General features: G+C 43.2%; 2 protein-coding genes across 3 annotated transcripts; both read left to right on the forward strand.

Annotated features, from left to right (window-relative positions):
* Window positions 1–3,202: 3,202 nt before the first annotated feature.
* On the forward strand, window positions 3,203–7,870 carry fetub (fetuin B). Its single transcript, XM_056603649.1, has 7 exons — window positions 3,203–3,456; window positions 3,821–3,934; window positions 4,127–4,214; window positions 4,451–4,617; window positions 4,927–5,034; window positions 5,241–5,324; window positions 5,787–7,870. Exons 1-7 carry the CDS (start codon window positions 3,244–3,246, stop codon window positions 6,483–6,485), a joined length of 1,473 nt encoding a protein of 490 aa, XP_056459624.1. The 5' UTR covers window positions 3,203–3,243; the 3' UTR covers window positions 6,486–7,870.
* A 3,810-nt stretch (window positions 7,871–11,680) lies between these two features.
* uhmk1 (U2AF homology motif (UHM) kinase 1) lies at window positions 11,681–17,983 on the forward strand. 2 transcript variants are annotated; one of them, XM_056603651.1, is made up of 9 exons: window positions 11,681–12,528; window positions 12,706–12,856; window positions 13,333–13,525; window positions 13,812–14,009; window positions 14,166–14,260; window positions 14,424–14,500; window positions 14,579–14,677; window positions 15,110–15,198; window positions 15,293–17,983. In XM_056603651.1, the coding sequence occupies exons 1-9, from the start codon at window positions 12,213–12,215 to the stop codon at window positions 15,437–15,439; spliced, it is 1,365 nt and encodes a 454-aa protein (XP_056459626.1). In that variant the 5' UTR covers window positions 11,681–12,212; the 3' UTR covers window positions 15,440–17,983. The 2 variants fall into 2 exon arrangements, with proteins under 2 accessions (XP_056459626.1, XP_056459625.1); XM_056603650.1 differs by having other exon boundaries at window positions 11,730–12,528; window positions 15,095–15,198.
* The last annotated feature ends 238 nt before the right edge of the window (window positions 17,984–18,221 follow it).

Below are 18,221 nucleotides of genomic sequence, written 5' to 3' on the forward strand. Positions count from 1 at the left end.
GCTCTCTCTCCCTGTCCCTCTCTCTCTCTCTCTCTCTCTCTCTCGCTCTCTCTCCCTGTCCCTCTCTCTCTCTCTCTCTCTCTCTCTCTCTCTCTCTCTCTCTCTCTCTCTCTCATTTTGTTTTGTGGAGCACGTTAATTGTCTGAGAACACTCCCATTCAGAATGCATTGGTTTACATTTCGTTCTGTGTAGCACGAAAAAAGTCGCACTTTCGTGCTCTGGGACACGATTCAATAGATTAACGTTTGGCGCATGAGCACGAAATCGCGTGATACCGGGTTGGTCAGTCCCATAGAAGAACATGGCAGCGCGGTGTGTTCTGGAACTATACAGGCTTACATGAACCACGTGACCACCCTGCCGGCGAGATCAGAGAGTGTCGCAACTCTTCTCTCTATCTATGGCCCTGGGTTTAACTAGATGCTGTAAATATTAGGCAACAGTGTCTTCTAGTGACATTTAGGTGTAATTGCGTAAACTAATTTGGGTCGGATTTGTAGAAATGAAGGGAAGAGTTGTATCCACTCTACTCTCTCAAAAATGTATGAAAATAAAAGTAATTATTCTATTGTGATATTCTATCTTGTTTCATCCACTCATTTTAACTCCATCAGTTCTGGCGATAACCCTTCCTCCTTACCTGTCTAATGTTGCAGCCAATGTGATTGCTCATCTCACCCTGTTTCTCCACAGAACACATTGATCAGAGAGGCTGGGTTGAGCTCTAAATTATTTTTTTTCTATTTTATATATATATATATATATTGAATGAAATATATAATATTTCATAAATACATAAAATATATAATATATATATACAATATTGAATGAAAGTCAAGGCATTGAAAAACGTAGGCCTTTAGTGTAGAGGGGAAAACACATTGAAACAACCATTACTAACTTAACTTCCATAATCAGACCTGTTTAATTAAATGCGGCAGTTTTAACATAGTATAGCAGCCATGAGTGAATTAGTAAGAGACCAAATTCTTATGACCTTTGACCTATGACCACTGATAGGGCTCAGCTTTTGTCAACAATTAGCCTGTATGGTGATTACAATTCATCATGAAGATTTACACACTTCTCTGCATGGAGTGACATGTTGCAAGGTTTGTTTTCCATGCGTGTGTGTGTGTGTGTGTGTGTGTGTGTGTGTGTGTGTGTGTGTGTGTGTGTGTGTGTGTGTGTGTGTGTGTGTGTGTGTGTGTGTGTGTGTGTGTGTGTGTGTGTGTTTGTGGCTGTGTGCATGCATGAGTTAGTGACTGTATGTGCGTGCTTGCAATCTCTTATTGTATAACTATCGCTTCACGTGGTTGCACCAAAACCAAACATTATAGATTTTCTTGTACTTCTGAAAGGTTGCCAAGTAAATTAATTCCAGGGACTGTTCAATGGGCATTGACTTTAGGGTTAATCATTTTCTATTAAGAAAGAGAGGACCGGTCTGTATTTCTGTGGGTGTGTTTTGTTGAATGTTTGATTGTTATCAAACGTTTATAAACAGGGTTGAGGAATGTAATGATGCTACTAGCTTTTAGAGTGAACAGGTCAAATTTACTTTGAACAGAGGACGAGTCTTATCTCGATTTATCAACATCATCCAATGAAAAATGAAAAAAAAATTGAATTAAAAGCTGAACACACATTTAAAATAACCTATGGTTGTGTGAAACAAATGCATTTTATATCAGAGCTTATAAAGTAAATATAAAAAAGTTTGAACATGTTTTTTCTTTTGAAAAACAAGTGCTATCCTTATCGAACAATGATCTGTGAGGGTTTAATAACATTATTGCACTACATATCGATTTGATTCTTAGCAATGGGATAAGTAGGCTAATGAGGTAGGATTGTTGGATATTCAAACAAGCCCTGGGTCAAATTACCCCTGACATTTTTTTGTTGTTCATGACAAGCAGACATAACAGGAGGGATAAACAAGTATTGCAGCATGTTAATAATAGGTATTTTTATTAACGCATACAATTATTTAATTTAATTGTTCAAAGACAATAACATAAGCTGGTAGAGTGTTTAACAGAACAAAAAATAGCTTTGATTAATACATTTTTAAATACAATTTAAATAGTTTATAAAAAAATAGAAATATTAAATAATTGAATAACAAAAATAATGAAAAGCCTGTACTGAAAGCCTTCATATTAGATGCTTAATTAGTTTGTGAATAAGTATGCAGGGTTTGTGTGTGTGTGTGTGTGTGTGTGTGTGTGTGTGTGTGTGTGTGTGTGTGTGTGTGTGTGTGTGTGTGTGTGTGTGCGTGTGTGTGTGTGTGTGTGTGTGTGTGCGTGTGCGTGTGCGTGTGCATGCATGTGTGTGTGGGTGTGTTTGCATGTGGGGGGGGGGGGGGGGGGGGGGATTACTGCCTTCAGAGTATGCAGATTGCGTGCTTACCCCCCCTCCGAGCCAACAGTGAATCACAGTGAATCACAAAATAATGCTACTCAGGTGATAAGAGGGAAGAACGGCGGGCGTCAGCAGCTGTATTCCTCCTGAAACGCTCTCAAGAAGCGTCCCCCGTCCAGCCTGTGATCACCCATCAGGATGGCCTAAAGGGTGGGGCTGCAGATAAGGAACACCAGGTTTGAAAACCCCAGCATTCATTTTCAATACACTTTGATTGCGTATAGATTTGTCATAGTCCTCTTTAAGGTACATGTGAGCACCCTCTTCCCATCTTCAAAATGTAACAGTATGTGTGTGTGTGTGTGTGTGTGTGTGTGGATGTCAGTGTGTATTTGTAGTACAGTCCATAGGGCATGTTTATTCACCTCAATCTGGTTTGGTGTGGGGGTTGCTTGCATGGAACACAGTAGATCAGGACTATCTCCCCCAGGCTTCACTCGGAATCTGGCCTATGGGTCGATAACCCCCGAAAGTGCAACTGTGTGTTTGTGTTTGTGTGTGCGTGCGTGCGTGTGTGTGTGTGTGTGTGTGTGTGTGTGTGTGTGTGTGTGTGTGTGTGTGTGTGTGTGTGTGTGTGTGTGTGTGTGTGTGTGTGTGTGTGTTACAGTTAGGGGTATTGAGGCCACCTAGGCCTTGAGTGAAATAAGCAAGGGGGGGGTGATATATCCACGCTGGGGGAGGGGGGGAGGGGGTTGGAGTGGTAACAGTGAGGGGCCGGACCATCTCTCCCAGGGGAGGGTTCCTGCTATCAAGGCAGGGTCGTGCAGTGCTATAAAACACACGGTATTCCTGTCGGGCGTTGAGAGATTATCACCATGAAGTTCTTCAGTCTGCTGTCGCTAGCGTGCGTGGCGTGCATGGCCCTGGCCGCTCCCGTAGAGCAGGAAGGGGCCATGATGACGGCATCATGCGTCGACCCTTTCGCAGTCAGCGCCGCCGGGTTGGCCCTCGGCAAGATCAACATGGACCGCCAGGAGGGCTACGTCCTGGCCCTGCACCGCCTCGCCAACGTCAACCAGATGGCACACGTGAGTCAGCGCTAGCCTGCGTGCGTGGGGGATTCTTTGTTTGTGGTACAAATAGTTTCTGATGAGAACACTTTCCGATGGGCCTAGGCGCAGGCGCGTTGCGAAGGTGTCCCAGTAAACCACCCCTTGCCCTGTTTACCCTGCACTTTTTTATAATGGTTGTAGCTTTCACTACTGCAATTGCTGTTATTTTTTATGTTCATCAAAGATATTATCATTATAATGTTATATCATCGTACTCCAATGTATGTGTGTGTGTGTGTGTGTGTGTGTGTGTGTGTGTGTGTGTGTGTGTGTGTGTGTGTGTGTGTGTGTGTGTGTGTGTGTGTGTGTGTGTGTGTGTGTGTGTGTGTGTGTTTTACAGGCAGAGACAGGAGTTGTGTTCTACCTTACCATGGACGTTGTGGAGACAGACTGCCATGTTCTCACCAAGGCAAACTGGAAGAATTGTTCACGGCGACCCATGGAGGAAACCCCGGTAAGCCAACACACATACACTATACACCTTATGTTGAAATCAAACATTAACCACAGTTTCCCAAGAAATGTGTGCCTGACTTCCTCAAACTTGTTCATACAAGACCATTTTACAGCCTTCTGTTTGTTTGATAGCAATTGCTTTGCCCTGGGAACTACTTTGTGAATGCATAATAATACTTATTTTCTGCAGGTGTATGGACAGTGCAAAGCTGTCATCTACATCAACAGGCCACAAAGGGTGGTGCGCCTTTACACATACAAGTGCTTGATCAGGCCAGGTTAGTATGAACACAAGCCTATGGGTATAGTTAATATATATAGACAGAGAAATAGCTTAAAGTCAGGGATTTGTATGTTTTTAAATTTATTAGACCATTGCCCATGTTCCTTTCCTTATATTGTTATTTCTGTTAGTTTTGTATTTAATATGCCTTTGCAATATCAACATGCTTTGTTCTAGCATTGATGAATGGATAGCAACAGATCATCACAGCCTATCACTCCTTCTCTTCAGTTCCAGCTTTAGGGCTTTTGGTGATTTGCCCCGACTGCCCGACTCACAGTGCCTTTGATAACACTAACATCCTGAAGGCTATGACCCTCTCCCTGGACAAATTCAACAAGGAGAGTGGCCTCTCACATCGCTTCCTTCCAGGCAAGATCAGCCGTGCTGTGTCACAGGTCAGTAGCAGCAGACGCAGGGCTACTGTTGTAATCCATACAATGTCTTACATTGACCTATACATTAATAACTAATTTCACTTGGTCAATTTTGTCTATGAAGATGATCAAATATCAGCTCACCAAGGTGGATAATACAACATGCAGTACCATATGCAGTCACATGCAGTCTCTTATTGTGTGTGTGTGTGTGTGTGTGTGTGTGTGTGTGTGTGTGTGTGTGTGTGTGTGTGTGTGTGTGTGTGTGTGTGTGTGTGTGTGTGTGTGTGTGTGTGTGTGTGTGTGTGTGTGTGTGTGTGTGTGCTAAAGGGAGGTATTATGGAGGCCTACAGAGTTGAATACACCATCCAGGAATCCACCTGTGCCCCCGGCGATGTCAGCTCTCAAAATTGTCCCCTGATGGATTGCGAGTTTGCAGTAAGTTGAATAAAACAAAAAGTTTAATAATTTGGACCGTGGATAGCATATCATCTATGGTTCACACCACCAAACATCAATAAATTATCATCTATTTCTGTATTAGTTCATTCTCCCCCAATTATTTTTCCCTTAAAATATTGTTCCTTGTGGTAATCTCCAGTGAGGTTCAAAAGCAATTTGACATTATTTTCTCTTCTCTTCAGCACAAGGGATTCTGCAAAGGTTCCCACGCAATCAGCCATGGCGAAGAGTTCTTGGACGTTGCTTGTACACTCTATGAGTCTGAGGTAAGCGTTCCCAAACATCTCCGAAATAAAGATTTGGGATCACTTTTCTAGAGCTACCAATATCACACAGAGACTGTCAACATCGGAATGTTATTGTAAAGTAGGCACAAGCGTTTGTGATTAACATCATATATTAACATATATGAGTCATATGTTATAGGACATAAAAAAGAAAAAAAATTAAACAAAACAAAAACAGGCAGAGTGCAGGATAGCTATAACATTCGTAAATGCAATTAGCGATTAGTAATTTATTAATATTATTCATATTATAAATATTATAATAATATTATGTATCTATTATTTTGAAATGGTTGTTCAAAAAATAGATACTACATATTAAAGTGGGATCCAAGCTCCTCAACAATTCCCAGATAGAAGTTTGACTTAGATAATTGCACTTCTCTGATATAGTAGTTAGCACCCATATTAATCAAATTCAATGGGTTTGTTTTCCTGCAGTCTGCTGAGAAGCAGAAGACGCTCCATAAGCTGGGAGGAGAGACGGACCACAGCCACACCGACACAGCCTCAATACCCCATGACCACGCCCACTCACATGACCATGCCCACGACCACACCAAGGGAGACCCAGCACACGCTGGCCAAGGGAGCCCGCATATGCACCCCAACCCCCACACCAACACCCACTCCCACGCCCACGACCACACACCTGGCCAAGCCCACGACGCCGACCACGTGCACTCCCACCACGCCAAAGCGCACAATCACACAGGCGACAGCCCCAAACAGCATCACCAGTACGCTCACGACGACGACGTGCACAGCCACGACCACGACCACGACCTGGCCCTGGACCACGACCACAAACACGCCCACCTGCATGAGCATGAACACCACCACCACCACCACCACGGAGATGCCGGCACCCCCGCCAAGCATCCCCACCACCCAGACGGCGTGGTGCTTTTGTTGCCCGCCATGGGCGATACCACCACCACCACCACTTTCCCCCCCGAGATGGCAACCACGAAGCCCGACATCGCTGACCCTGACATCATGGGCCAGACTGAGCCTGCCATCCTGCCTTTCCCCGGCTCCCAAGCGACAGCCTGCCCCGGCCCTCTCACCGAAGGGGCCGGTAACCCGCTAGTAGACAAGGCCTTCGCCGATGATCCCCTGTTCAAGCCTGCTGCATAATGAACTCATGAACTAATCGGAAAAACATACACATTTGCGCGCACACACACACACGACACACACATACACAGATATACTCACAAACACGAGTTCATACATAAGCCATTGTGTATCTGTGATTGAAAATAATGAATAATGTACTGTTGTTCACAGACTTGCTCTCCCCTCACACTTGCTGTTGTCCCTGTAGTTGAATTAAAATGTTCTATCTCCTCACAAAGATAAACACTGGCATTAGCATAAAGTCTGGCATTGAATGCATTTGGTTAAATTATTTCACTTTTATGTTAGATTGATGATTGATACATTCCATGATGATTTATTCTGAGTTCAGCTGCTGGCAAAGTCAATATTCTTGGTCGTAAACAAAAACACAATGGTATCATCAATGATCAATCAGTTTGCTTATCTATTTCAATCAGTTCATTATATTTTTCGGAAAAACAATTGTGCTGCTTTTCCTCTATAAAGTACAATAATATAACTTTTGATTTGTCAAGATAATTCTTTAAACATTTCTTTCTTCAGGCCTATGTATTTTGTTTAAAGGATAGTTGTATGAATATAAATGTTTAGAAATAAATCACATTTGACCAATACTTAATAAGAAATAATAACCATTATTGTGACTTTAATTAAGTAACCAAACACTGTAGGTGTCTCCCATATGCTAGGAGGAAAAGTATATACCTATACTGTATCGGGAATACCTGAAGAGAAGTGGAATAATAGAACAAGCAAGTCATAGGTAGGGTATACCTTTATACACTATACATACAAACTGAAGGCTTGACCACATAATATGTAGAAAAAGATGGTTGAGTAAAGAACGAGGGCATTTTCTGCTTCCCTGGATTACAAACAGTTACATAGTACAAGCCAGTCTCGACATTCAACGCCTTGGTATTGTATAACCAGTTTTATTCCAACATGATAAATGCAATGGTAAAGGCTAGTAAAGTGATGGCTGAATTAGCCCTCTCTGTGGTGAGGTCATTTTGTGAAAGTCTGAATGTTTTTTCTGGCATTGATATCACTGTTTGTTGCGGTTTGTTCTAAATCAATGTTAGTGTTCCCTTAGTGCACTCCATAGCTATTGATTTTTTCCTCATGCAGCCATTGGTGCAGAGCCTGGCAGCAGTTGTTTGCTAAAGGGGGGTTAAGTCCAGCAGAAGCAATTTTTCTTCTCTAAATTTTAACCTTGTTCTACCAAAAATCTTGTCCCTCTGCCAGCCCAGGTTGCTACTGGTTATTTCAGAAGAACTTGCTAAATATGACTCGCCCTTCCATGTTGGGAATTTTGTTTGTGGTCCCAATGTGCACTGGAAAAAGGGTTTTAAGCCGTACTTCATCTGATTATTATTTTGTAATTCAATTCAAATGAACATTTTTTGTTTTATTTTTAAAATAACTTTTTTTTATTTCAAAATACTGTGAAATAGATATTTTTAATTAGGAGCTCAATTAAGAAATATCCATTTTGACAAATGTAAAATTTTAAGGTTGTGTATTCAACTGATTAATAATTTTGTCATTCAATCCAAATATTTTTTTTTTTTTGTTTTCTTCCTAAAACACTGTTATATTTGATAAGGAGCTCAATTTAGAAATATTTGTTCAGACAAATGTACAATTCCAAGGTTACGTACAAGCCTGCGCATGCGCATTAAATACAAAGACGCTTACGACTACTGGACCAAACCGCAGTGTTGCCAACTTAGCGATTTTGTCGCTATATTTAGCTACTTTTCAGACCCCTTTGGCGACTTTTTTCAAAACAGCGACAAGCGACAAATCTAGCTTATTTTTCAGCTGCTATTGGTGACTTTTGGCGACTTTTTGAGGTGAAAGCACTATCGCTATTACCTCTTACCTCTTCACAACGAGCACCGGGTGCCTGCGCGGTGCTCGTTTGTTTTTATGAACATAGGAAATATTGTTTGAGGCAAGCCATATATTTGTCATTGGCTCAAGTTATGTAATATAGATGTGAACCATTACCCTACATTTTTTTAATTGGTTCAATGAAAGACTTTTTCCAGTGTGTGTTTGTTTGCAGTGGGCATTAATGGCATACCTGCTGGTTCTTAGGCAGGCCGTGGTACAGAGGAGCATATACTGACCCCCAGAGGGGGTCAGTATAGCAGAAGAGGACCTGGAGTGGGTCCACCGGGACAGGAAACAAGGGTACATCCTCAGCTTCAACAGGCTGCATGATGTCAAGCCGTCGACTGACCCTCACCTGGTCAGTCGACGGCTTGACATCATACACCCTGTTGAAGCTGAGGCTGACCCTCTTTCTCTGCTGTTTTGAAGTAGGAGAAAGGAAGGTCAGATATTTCAGTATTTTTTCCTAAAGAAACAGGAAATATAAGATGGAGGAATACAGAATTGCACTATTTGAAGATGGCAGAATGCAGGCTACAGATAAAGATGTATTGTTTCTTAATTATTCTTAAGATATATCATGATAATGAAGCATCCATCTTTGATTCACATCATAGTTTGATTTTTATAAAATGGAATGAATACAGTGACCGTTATGTTCCCTGACCTTTCTTGTGCCTATCCCGGTCATGCTAGATAAGTGTCCCGACTGCCCCAAACCACGACGGACTTGATGATCGCATCGTCTTGGATACCACCAAGCTCTTCTCCCAGAGGTTCAACGCAGAAGCCTGAACCTCCCAGAGGTTCAGGCTTAGAAATTACCTAAGCCTGCAGACCATCACTAAAGACAGTTCAAAGGTAAAATATGTGTCCATGGCAGGCCATTCCCTCTGTTGATTGAATCATAGAACACACACACACACACACACACACACACACACACACACACACACACACACACACACACACACACACACACACACACACACACACACACACACAGTCGGTAAATGCAGAGTGTGTAACCAAGTGCAGTAAAATCACCAGAGATTTTTTTAGGAATTGATATGATATAAGAAGGGTTATCGAGCAAATAAAATAATTTAAAGGTGCTATTTTATGAATGCTTTCATATAGCTATTAGTTGGCCCCTAATACATTACTTGAAGACGTTCCAAGAAATTCAGCCTTGTTTCGTTGCAGAATTCCAGCCACTACGAGCCAGTCCCACAATGAACTTTCCACAACAGTGCCGTTTTTTAGAGGCGGGTCCAGGTGGAGGGTGGGGGTGTGGCCCTGAGCAGTATGGTACCACGGTACCATGCGCTCATGTTTACAGTGGATGTATCGCAATGGCGAGGTGCACACACGTATACAGAGATATCTATGTCATATAATATATATTATCACGGCCAAAAGCTGTGTGCGCCTCCAGATGAATGAATCTCAAACAACTGCGTCGGGTTCTCCGACGTCAATGGTTCTTCCACTTCCACATCAATCTGAAATAGACTGGACCGCGACATGGAGGAGAAAGGTTTGATAATTGTCGCCGGCGATTGTTGCCCGCGATTGTTGACTAGGATTGCCTCCTGCCGGTGCCCCACCTCCTGCTGCCAAAAGTTTTGTTAGTTACCAATGTTTTTGCGTCCCTGTATGTCTTCCAGCACGGACCTCTCCTTCTGATACCTAGTCTCCTCCCTGTCCGTCGGCCTGGAACTCCTTGACAACCATGGCTGAGATAACCCCCATTATGATTCTCGTTTCAGGAAATACCAGAGACGTCCGAGAACCCGACGTGCTATGCACCATAACACAATCTAAATGACAAGAAGTGTACAACACTTGCGTTACAGTGTGTGCATTCACACACACACACGCACACGCACACGCACACGCACACACACGCACACACAAACGTGGCGCTCGCACGGCCGTAGCTCAATGTCTCATTGGCGGGCCAAATTCTCTGGGCGGGCAAGGCAGAGAAAGGGGAGGTAACATGTCCCCCTATGAAGACATAAGGGGCAGAGCAGGATATCTAGTGCTTGGTTAGTTGGTTTACACCTAAAGCCATTCCTAGCTCCTGGGGGAACATAGGCAGGCTAGGGGAACTCATATTAATGTTAGAAAACCTCATAAAGTGAACATAACAATGCTTCGGGAATAATGCAAGACAACATAAATCATACACTGAGCATGGAACAAAGGGAGTGGGAGATCTAAAACAGGCTCTTAACAGGTGAGAAACATTATAGACACATGGCACAACGAGGACATCTAGTGGAAGCTAAAAGTAAACAGACATAACTGAAACACTTGATTATCAATGTTGAATATTATTGAAGAATGTCCTGACTCATGAACATACAGGTAAAACTACAATTTTCAGCTTTGGGCTTTAACGCTACTTCTTCTGTTTCAACGCCTCTCCTCCCCCAAGCACAAAGGCATCGGTTGGACATCACTCACATCATACAATAACACTCCATGCTCCCACAACTATTTCTCAAGAGAGAAGCGATGGTGCTAACAAACAGGCCACCATCGGAGGTGACGTCTGAGATCTATGATGTCACACGATGAGTGGAGGAGCAGGTCATGACGACAAGACCCACCAGGGAGGCGCTGACCAGCACTGATCAGCACAACCACATACATCTGCACTCATGATCACGAGCACTCCTCCGGCCTTTCCAGTGCCCCAACCCCCATGTTTTAGAGTCCCATCAACCCCAAGGCTTCTCTGGGGAATGTCTTGTATGTCCACCCCTGGTGGAGACCCTCTCCAGACGCCAGCTCATGCCCTGTGCCTCGTAGACATAACTTAGGTAATGAAAAGGTTCATCTCTGATCAGAGTTTCCAAGCATTTCACAAAGGCTCTTTGAATTATTACTAGAAAATTAAAAAAAAAAAAAGGTTATGTTTCTTCTTGAGACAAGGAGAAACATTTTTTTTAGCTAAAGTAGGCCTACATCTGTTTTGGTTTAGGATTAATAATTTGTTTATTGTTGGTAATCATTTTTTCCATGGTACACAACTCAAATAAACCAGTCGTATGGTTTCCTTGACTACAATTTCTCATTTATTTATTTTTAGATACCATAATTATTTATTGGATTTGTTCAGGGCTAACTTGGAAGGAGCCACTTCCCAAAGATGTATAATCTATCCTGAAAAGTATATGTCTAAATTGATAAAAAAATATATCGCACACCTTTTTATTGACATTATCCATTATACCGAAAACATGAAACATAAATAATATAAAGGCTAATGACAAAAATTCGCCGGAACTGAAGGAGGCAGTATGCCTTAAAAGCTTTAGTGAAATGTCGAATGACTCAAGAAGCACCGGAAGTGATGGTGTGAAAACAACAACTAGCTGGCTCAGCCGGCTGCGCCTCGACTCAATGAAGAACTGAAACTTTTCCTACAGCTACAAACGGACCGCTAGGATTTCTAGTTTGTGTAGCCTACTGTACAATATCGATCCACATTGTCAGGTTAAGGATTGCCAATTGTTTTCGGTGCCTCTGCGTGGTAGCGTTAGCTAACGTCACCAAAACACACTAAGAGCTAGCTTCACTGTCGTGTATCAGTCGACTTTCAGAAGCTTTTCATGACAGCGCCAGTATTTGGAAATTCACATGCGTAACGATTGCACTGTGTCTGGTTATTGAAAGCTTATGGAGTCATCAGAGTGCTAATTGGTGTCTGCTGACGCACCGGTATACCATTCACCCGCTCATTGGACCGGCGCACAATGCTCCCACAGCTGCTTTCACCTGTCAATTAGCTGGCTGGCTCTTCAAGTGCGCGTCTTGCTGTCACCAATGGCCCAGTGTAGCTCCGACACGGCCGGAAAAGTTCCGCCGTCAGGGTCCGGCAGCAGTCCAGGTGCCATGGCGTCGCAGCAGCAGCAGAGTGTGGACCAGAGCATGAAGCCGGTGCTATTCGAGATCTTCGGGGAGCTGTGGAACGTGGAGCAGCGGCTGGGCCAGGGAGTGTCGGCCTCGGTGTACCAGGTGAGCTCCGGCAGAGCCACCACCGCGGCCGTCAAGGAGTTCCAGGCCGACGGACAGGGAGGAGACTACGGGTATCAGAAGGAGAGGTCCGTGCTGGAAGACATACAGGGACGCAAGAACATTGGTAACTAACGAAACTTTTGGTTGTTTCGGTCATACGTTCGATACATGCCGTTTAAAAATGTCAGGGGCATGAGTTCAAAGGAAATTATGATTCCTAAAAATAAGGGCACATTTGGTTTGCACCAGATACTTTTTTTTTTCTCCTAAGAGGTGTTTCGTTCTCCTTTCCCATCCTCAGTGACTCTGTATGGCGTGTTCACCAATCACAGTTGTGTAGGGGTGCCCACACACTGTCTTCTGCTAGAGCTCTTGGATGTAAGTGTCTCTGAGCTGTTGGTGAGGGGCAGCACCCAGGCCATTATCTCTAGCACCGAAGGCGGCAGTGGAAGGTATGCATGCATTGTGTGTGAACTTTGTTTAGTGGTTGCTGTAATTAAACTACTTGTGAGTCTAAATGCATCCCAGTCAGTTGATGAAGATAATTTTTGATTTGAGCAAATAATAAGCTCTTGATTTTAGTAATGAATCCAAGTAACCGTCTTGCTGTTACCTTTTAAAAGGGTTAATGCAGGATTTCACACGTAAAACAAAAAATATTCAAATGATGTAGTTGACTTGCTGGTTCTTAAATGGCCTTTGGTACAAAACTTCAGTTTGAGGTCCCAGAAACCATTTTCCCTTGTTTATTCTTTGCTCCGTCACTAGATTTCTCTATTGCAGTTGGAATATTACTGAACTATTGTCTAGCGCTTGATGAGATAAAGAATGGATTTTACAACAATACATTTTCATTGCCTTGATTTTGGTTGTAATGTATAAAAGCCAAGGACGTTGCTCTTTATTCCCGACATTGCAACTCCATTAGTGTTAGGCCCAGACAAGGCCACTCCATGTGGATGGTGCAGCACTGTGCACGGGACGTCCTGGATGCCCTTGCCTTCCTGCACGGAGAGGGCTACGTGCATGCAGACCTCAAGCCACGCAACATCCTTTGGAGCGCAGATGACGAGTGCTTCAAACTCATCGACTTTGGACTGAGCTTTAAAGACGGACACCAGGTGTGGGGAACTCGTCTTAAGAAGGGGGGGGGGGGGTGGGCAAAGATTGGGCCACTTCATTCCATTGCATTAAAACCACTTCTAAACATTGCCCCAAGCATATGCAAGTGATCATTCCACTACATCAATGCAGTTAAAGTAGAAGCTCAGACTGTATTGGTTAATGAAGGGCTTGAGGAAAGCTGTGAGTGGTTCCTAGTTAAAGCTCTGCATCCAGTCCCAGGACCAGCTTGTGGTTTCCCAATCAGTCCAACCTAACCTCTTAAGCGTCTCCCTCCTCACCTAGGACGTAAAGTACATCCAGACGGACGGCTACCGCGCCCCGGAGGCAGAGCTCCAGAACAGCCTGGCCCGGGCCGGGCTGGAGGCCGAGGGGGACTCGGGCTGCTCCACGGCCGTGGACATGTGGAGTCTGGGCATCGTGCTCCTGGAGATGTACTCTGGGATGAAACTCAAAGAGACTATCCACTCTCCAGAGTGGGAGGTGTGTTATAACCCCATGGGATTTCAAACTGCATATATTACCTTAAACCTTATTAGTAATGCCTGCCTTTTAAAAATGAAAGGTTTTCTTTTTTTAATGCTGGTAACGGTAATAAAGGGTTGCAAAGCATGCTTAAATGATTATCATTTCTCTCAGGAAAACAATGCAGCCATTGTAGACCATATCTTTGCCAGCAAGACAATGGCGTGGCCTGCCATCCCCATCTATCACCTCAGAGACCTTATCAAAAGGTATCCTTTTCACTCCACCAATACGTTCCATTAAATGAACCAGTAATGGACTCGAGTCTTCGACACTTAGTGTCGTTCTCTTTTGTGCGTTTATCTTGGGGTCTACACTGCTCTTGATAATACTGTTTAATATTTAAACTTTTTCTCCTTGTATAATTTGCAGTATGCTTTGCAAAGACCCAAAGGACCGGGTCACTGCTGAAGCCGCCCTGCTGAATTCGTTTTTCAGCATTCCCTTTGGTAGGTTTGGCTGCTAAAAGACAATTCACATCATGTCCCCACCTTGTGGCCAGGGCTCATGCTTGTTATTTTTGATAGCTCCTCACGTTGAAGACCTGGTTCTTCTGCCGTCTCCCGTCCTGCGCCTCCTCAACCTCATCGACGACACACAACTGCACAATGAGGACGAGTACGAGGGTAGGCGCAGAGGAAAACCAAACCCTGACCCGACTTTTGTTGGATGAAAAGTGATGTAGTGGGTTACATAGTAAATATGGATTGATCCCTGTCTTAATCGTAACTTCAATGCACAAAGTAAAAATAAATTGACGTGGGACAACATGTAAATATTGACCTAAATTGACGCCTAAATATGTCCACTTCATGCTAGTGCCTGTGTTAATTGTTACTGGTAGTTTTGGGGTATTGGGTCACACCAATCATCCCAATTAATGTGGGGATTTGGCTAGCGATAGTATCTTGAATCCTTCCATATAACTTTTTGTTGCAGTAAAGTTGCCTTGAGCGTGTCGCGCCATCCCTATTAAGGGTACAAGGCGTTATTGTGTTATCCAGCACCTGTTCAGAATCGCCAGTGCGTTTTTTTTTTTAAAGGGTTTTGTTTGGCAGATATCTTGGAGGACATGAAGGAGGAGTGCCAGAAGTATGGTTCGGTGGTCTCCGTGCTGATCCCCAAGGAGAACCCGGGAAAAGGACAGGTAGCTCAATCTGTCAGACAACCATCGACCACATAACCCCATCCCTCCCAGTTGTTCATCGTTGTCCTTCTCTTGTCTCTTAATCCCTCGTCAGGTCTTTGTGGAGTACACAAACTCCACCGAGTCCAAAGAAGCCCAGAGAATGCTCACCGGTCGCACCTTTGACTGCAAGTTTGTGGTGGCCACCTTCTACCCGCGCAGCTCCTACAAGAGGGGCTACCTTTACCAGTGCAGCCACTGAGTGCCTGCTCCCCCAAAGGTCACCTACTCCGCCATGATTGTGTGAAACATGTGGTGTCTTCATGTTAAATTGTTCTTAATTGTATTCCATGGATGCAAGAAGCATAGTTAACGTCCTCCGAGATTCCCTGTGTTTAGACTTTCCCCATATTTAAAGCCCCCACTAGAACCTAGTGCAACCTACTGGAGAGGCGTTGCACAGCAGGGAGGGCTCGTCATCCGTCCAGTACTTCTGTGACGACACAATTATCCGTAGAAGTTTATAACATTAGATGTTATCAATCTCTGATAAAAAAATCAATGGAGGCGTTGGAGGATGATGCAGGTATATGCAAGCTTGTGTATCAAACATGACCTAGGATCTGACTTGGAGCTGCGGTCAATGCCAGAGTCTGTTTGCTGTAGTTGAGCACTTGTGTATGAATGTGTTGGTGTAATTTAATATTTATGGTTGGAGGGCTGAATTGGCCTCAGTCATTGCTCGTTCGATTGTCATTCTCCTGGTGTGTTCGCTAGCCTTGTGCTTAAAGTGGGAATTTTGCAGTGAGTATGGGCTTGCGCTTATGTTGTGAATTCAAGCATTTGGGTTTCAATTTTGGTATTTTGTCAACTTAAATGACCACATGGTTAAAGTACAGCGTATTGGTCTTTACTGACTGTGGGACAAAGTACCTAATGGGTATACCAAACCTGAGCCAAAGAATCAATCAAGCAATATTCTTATATTGAAACACACTGCTGATAAAGTTCCCAAAACTAAAGCTAATGTTCCTTGGGATGGTTGGATTGCATTTTATGCCGTTCAGAAACGGGAGTTCTTGATTATGTTTTCCATCTCTCAGATAACCAAAAATGGACAACCTCTCTAGAATATTATACTCTCCCTGGTGGCTGTATTGGGGCCTACAGATGATTTTACTGAAGCACACGACGATGACTAAAACTGACTTTCTTTGTCAAGAAATAATCTTAATATCGCCACCTTGAGTATGTCACCATAAAGTCTGGATGGCCGATTCAAAAGAAACGAGTGTTTTCCATTAATAAATAATGCATTCCATCAGCGTCTTTCAACCTGCTATTTTCTTTCTGAGTGATTGCTCGCCCAGGGCAACAATCAGTGAGCTGCATAAGTGCCCTCCGAGTCCCAAAAAGCCAGCTATCTAACCAAAACTACTGCTGCCAGTAGTTGCCCTGTACTTGGAGGGGTTTTGTAGCCAAGTCATGCATCAAATACCCTTCTGAAAATGATTCCCTCCTTTGATGGCTATTGTAATACTCTGAACACTTTTGTGTTTATTGCAGGGGAAAAAAGATCTATTGTAGCTTGCTTTTCTTAAAGTACCACATTTTTTTCAAGCATGTGAAAAGGTTAGGAATCATCGCATAAACTGATCCATGTTTGAAGGCTTGACTTGGTACAGAGCTTTAGTTGGATTTGAGCTTAACCACTTGACCAGCATTTTCTTTAGGCATCTGTGGTGCATGGGTCTGAAAAGTGTCTTATGTCCTGTAGTTTTTCCTGCCTGTTATCAACCCACTTCAACGGAAGTGTCAGGGTTAATGTGTTAACCAGCTGCTAAAACAGTCACTGAAAATGTACAAAAACTCTAATGTGGATACTATCTTGATTCAAGGCAAACCTCTTGTCTATTACTTGTATGCCTGCAATGAATGGGCCCTTGTTCTGTTTTGGGTCACCTTTGTATCTACTATCATTGACAGTTTAATTTGCCATTTGCAAGACTGTTTTATATTCGCCTCTGGATGATCTGATAACGGCAGATGAGTTGGATGGGGAAGGTGAATTAATGACCAAGTAAAAAATTGGGTTAGGGTGAAGGTCTGGCAGTCGTGTTGGCATGTCAATAGTGTATTATAATTGTCTCTGGCCTAAATGTGTTACTTTCTCTTTGCAAAACTTTGCAGTAACACAGAACCTGAATTGCTTTAGGTCTTTCTCACACTCCCAAGCTTATTTTTTTTTTAATTTTCTCCAACCATTAGATGTTTGTTTTGAGTGGTTGCACCTTTCACATTTGTTAATTGCATCTGACCTCATACCGTTTTCAACATTGATGTGTAACAGTGATTTTGTGTGTGTGTGATGGTTTAAATGTAAGCTTTGAAAAAGTGTGAGGCGGTTGTGTGATTTCAAATAGGAGCTGAATACGAGTTGTAAAGTTCCTGGTCATTCGTATTTGGGAATAGCAAGCTATGTCCTTGTACAAGCACACTGCACAAATGGAGTGAAGTCATTTGGCAAAAATGAATTGCAAAAGGGCACCATAATGTATATTATTGTGAAAAGTTTATTTTTGTTCCTCAACATGGCTCAACAGAGCAATGGCTCTGTTCATTAATGCCACTACTTAAACATGCAACATCCTTAAGTGAGTTTTCAGTAGGGCCCCAAGATGATTCGTTTTCCTAATCAGGACTTGGTTCAGAATGTTTCATGTAATGCCACCTGGTTGATGCCCATTTCCACTGAATGCTTTTGGAAAAGCACAAATGTTTGCTCTTTGCACATACTCGACCAAGGGGTACTCTCACACTGCCAAATTATCTGGCTGTTTAATGTATGCAACATGACCTGTTGTTTGCACACTAAACACTCAATGGGTTATATCCAAACAAAAACCTGGCTAATCCCCTCCTGTTATTGTGACGGCATGAAATTGGAATGTCCATGGTTGTCGTTTTGTGCCCTTTTTTAACATTTGCAATCAAGGGTCTTGTAATATTCTGGTCAACATGCAATCCTTATTCTCCATTGCACC

Source organism: Gadus chalcogrammus, chromosome 12 (assembly GCF_026213295.1).
Source record: "Gadus chalcogrammus isolate NIFS_2021 chromosome 12, NIFS_Gcha_1.0, whole genome shotgun sequence".
Classification (NCBI taxonomy): domain Eukaryota; kingdom Metazoa; phylum Chordata; class Actinopteri; order Gadiformes; family Gadidae; genus Gadus; species Gadus chalcogrammus.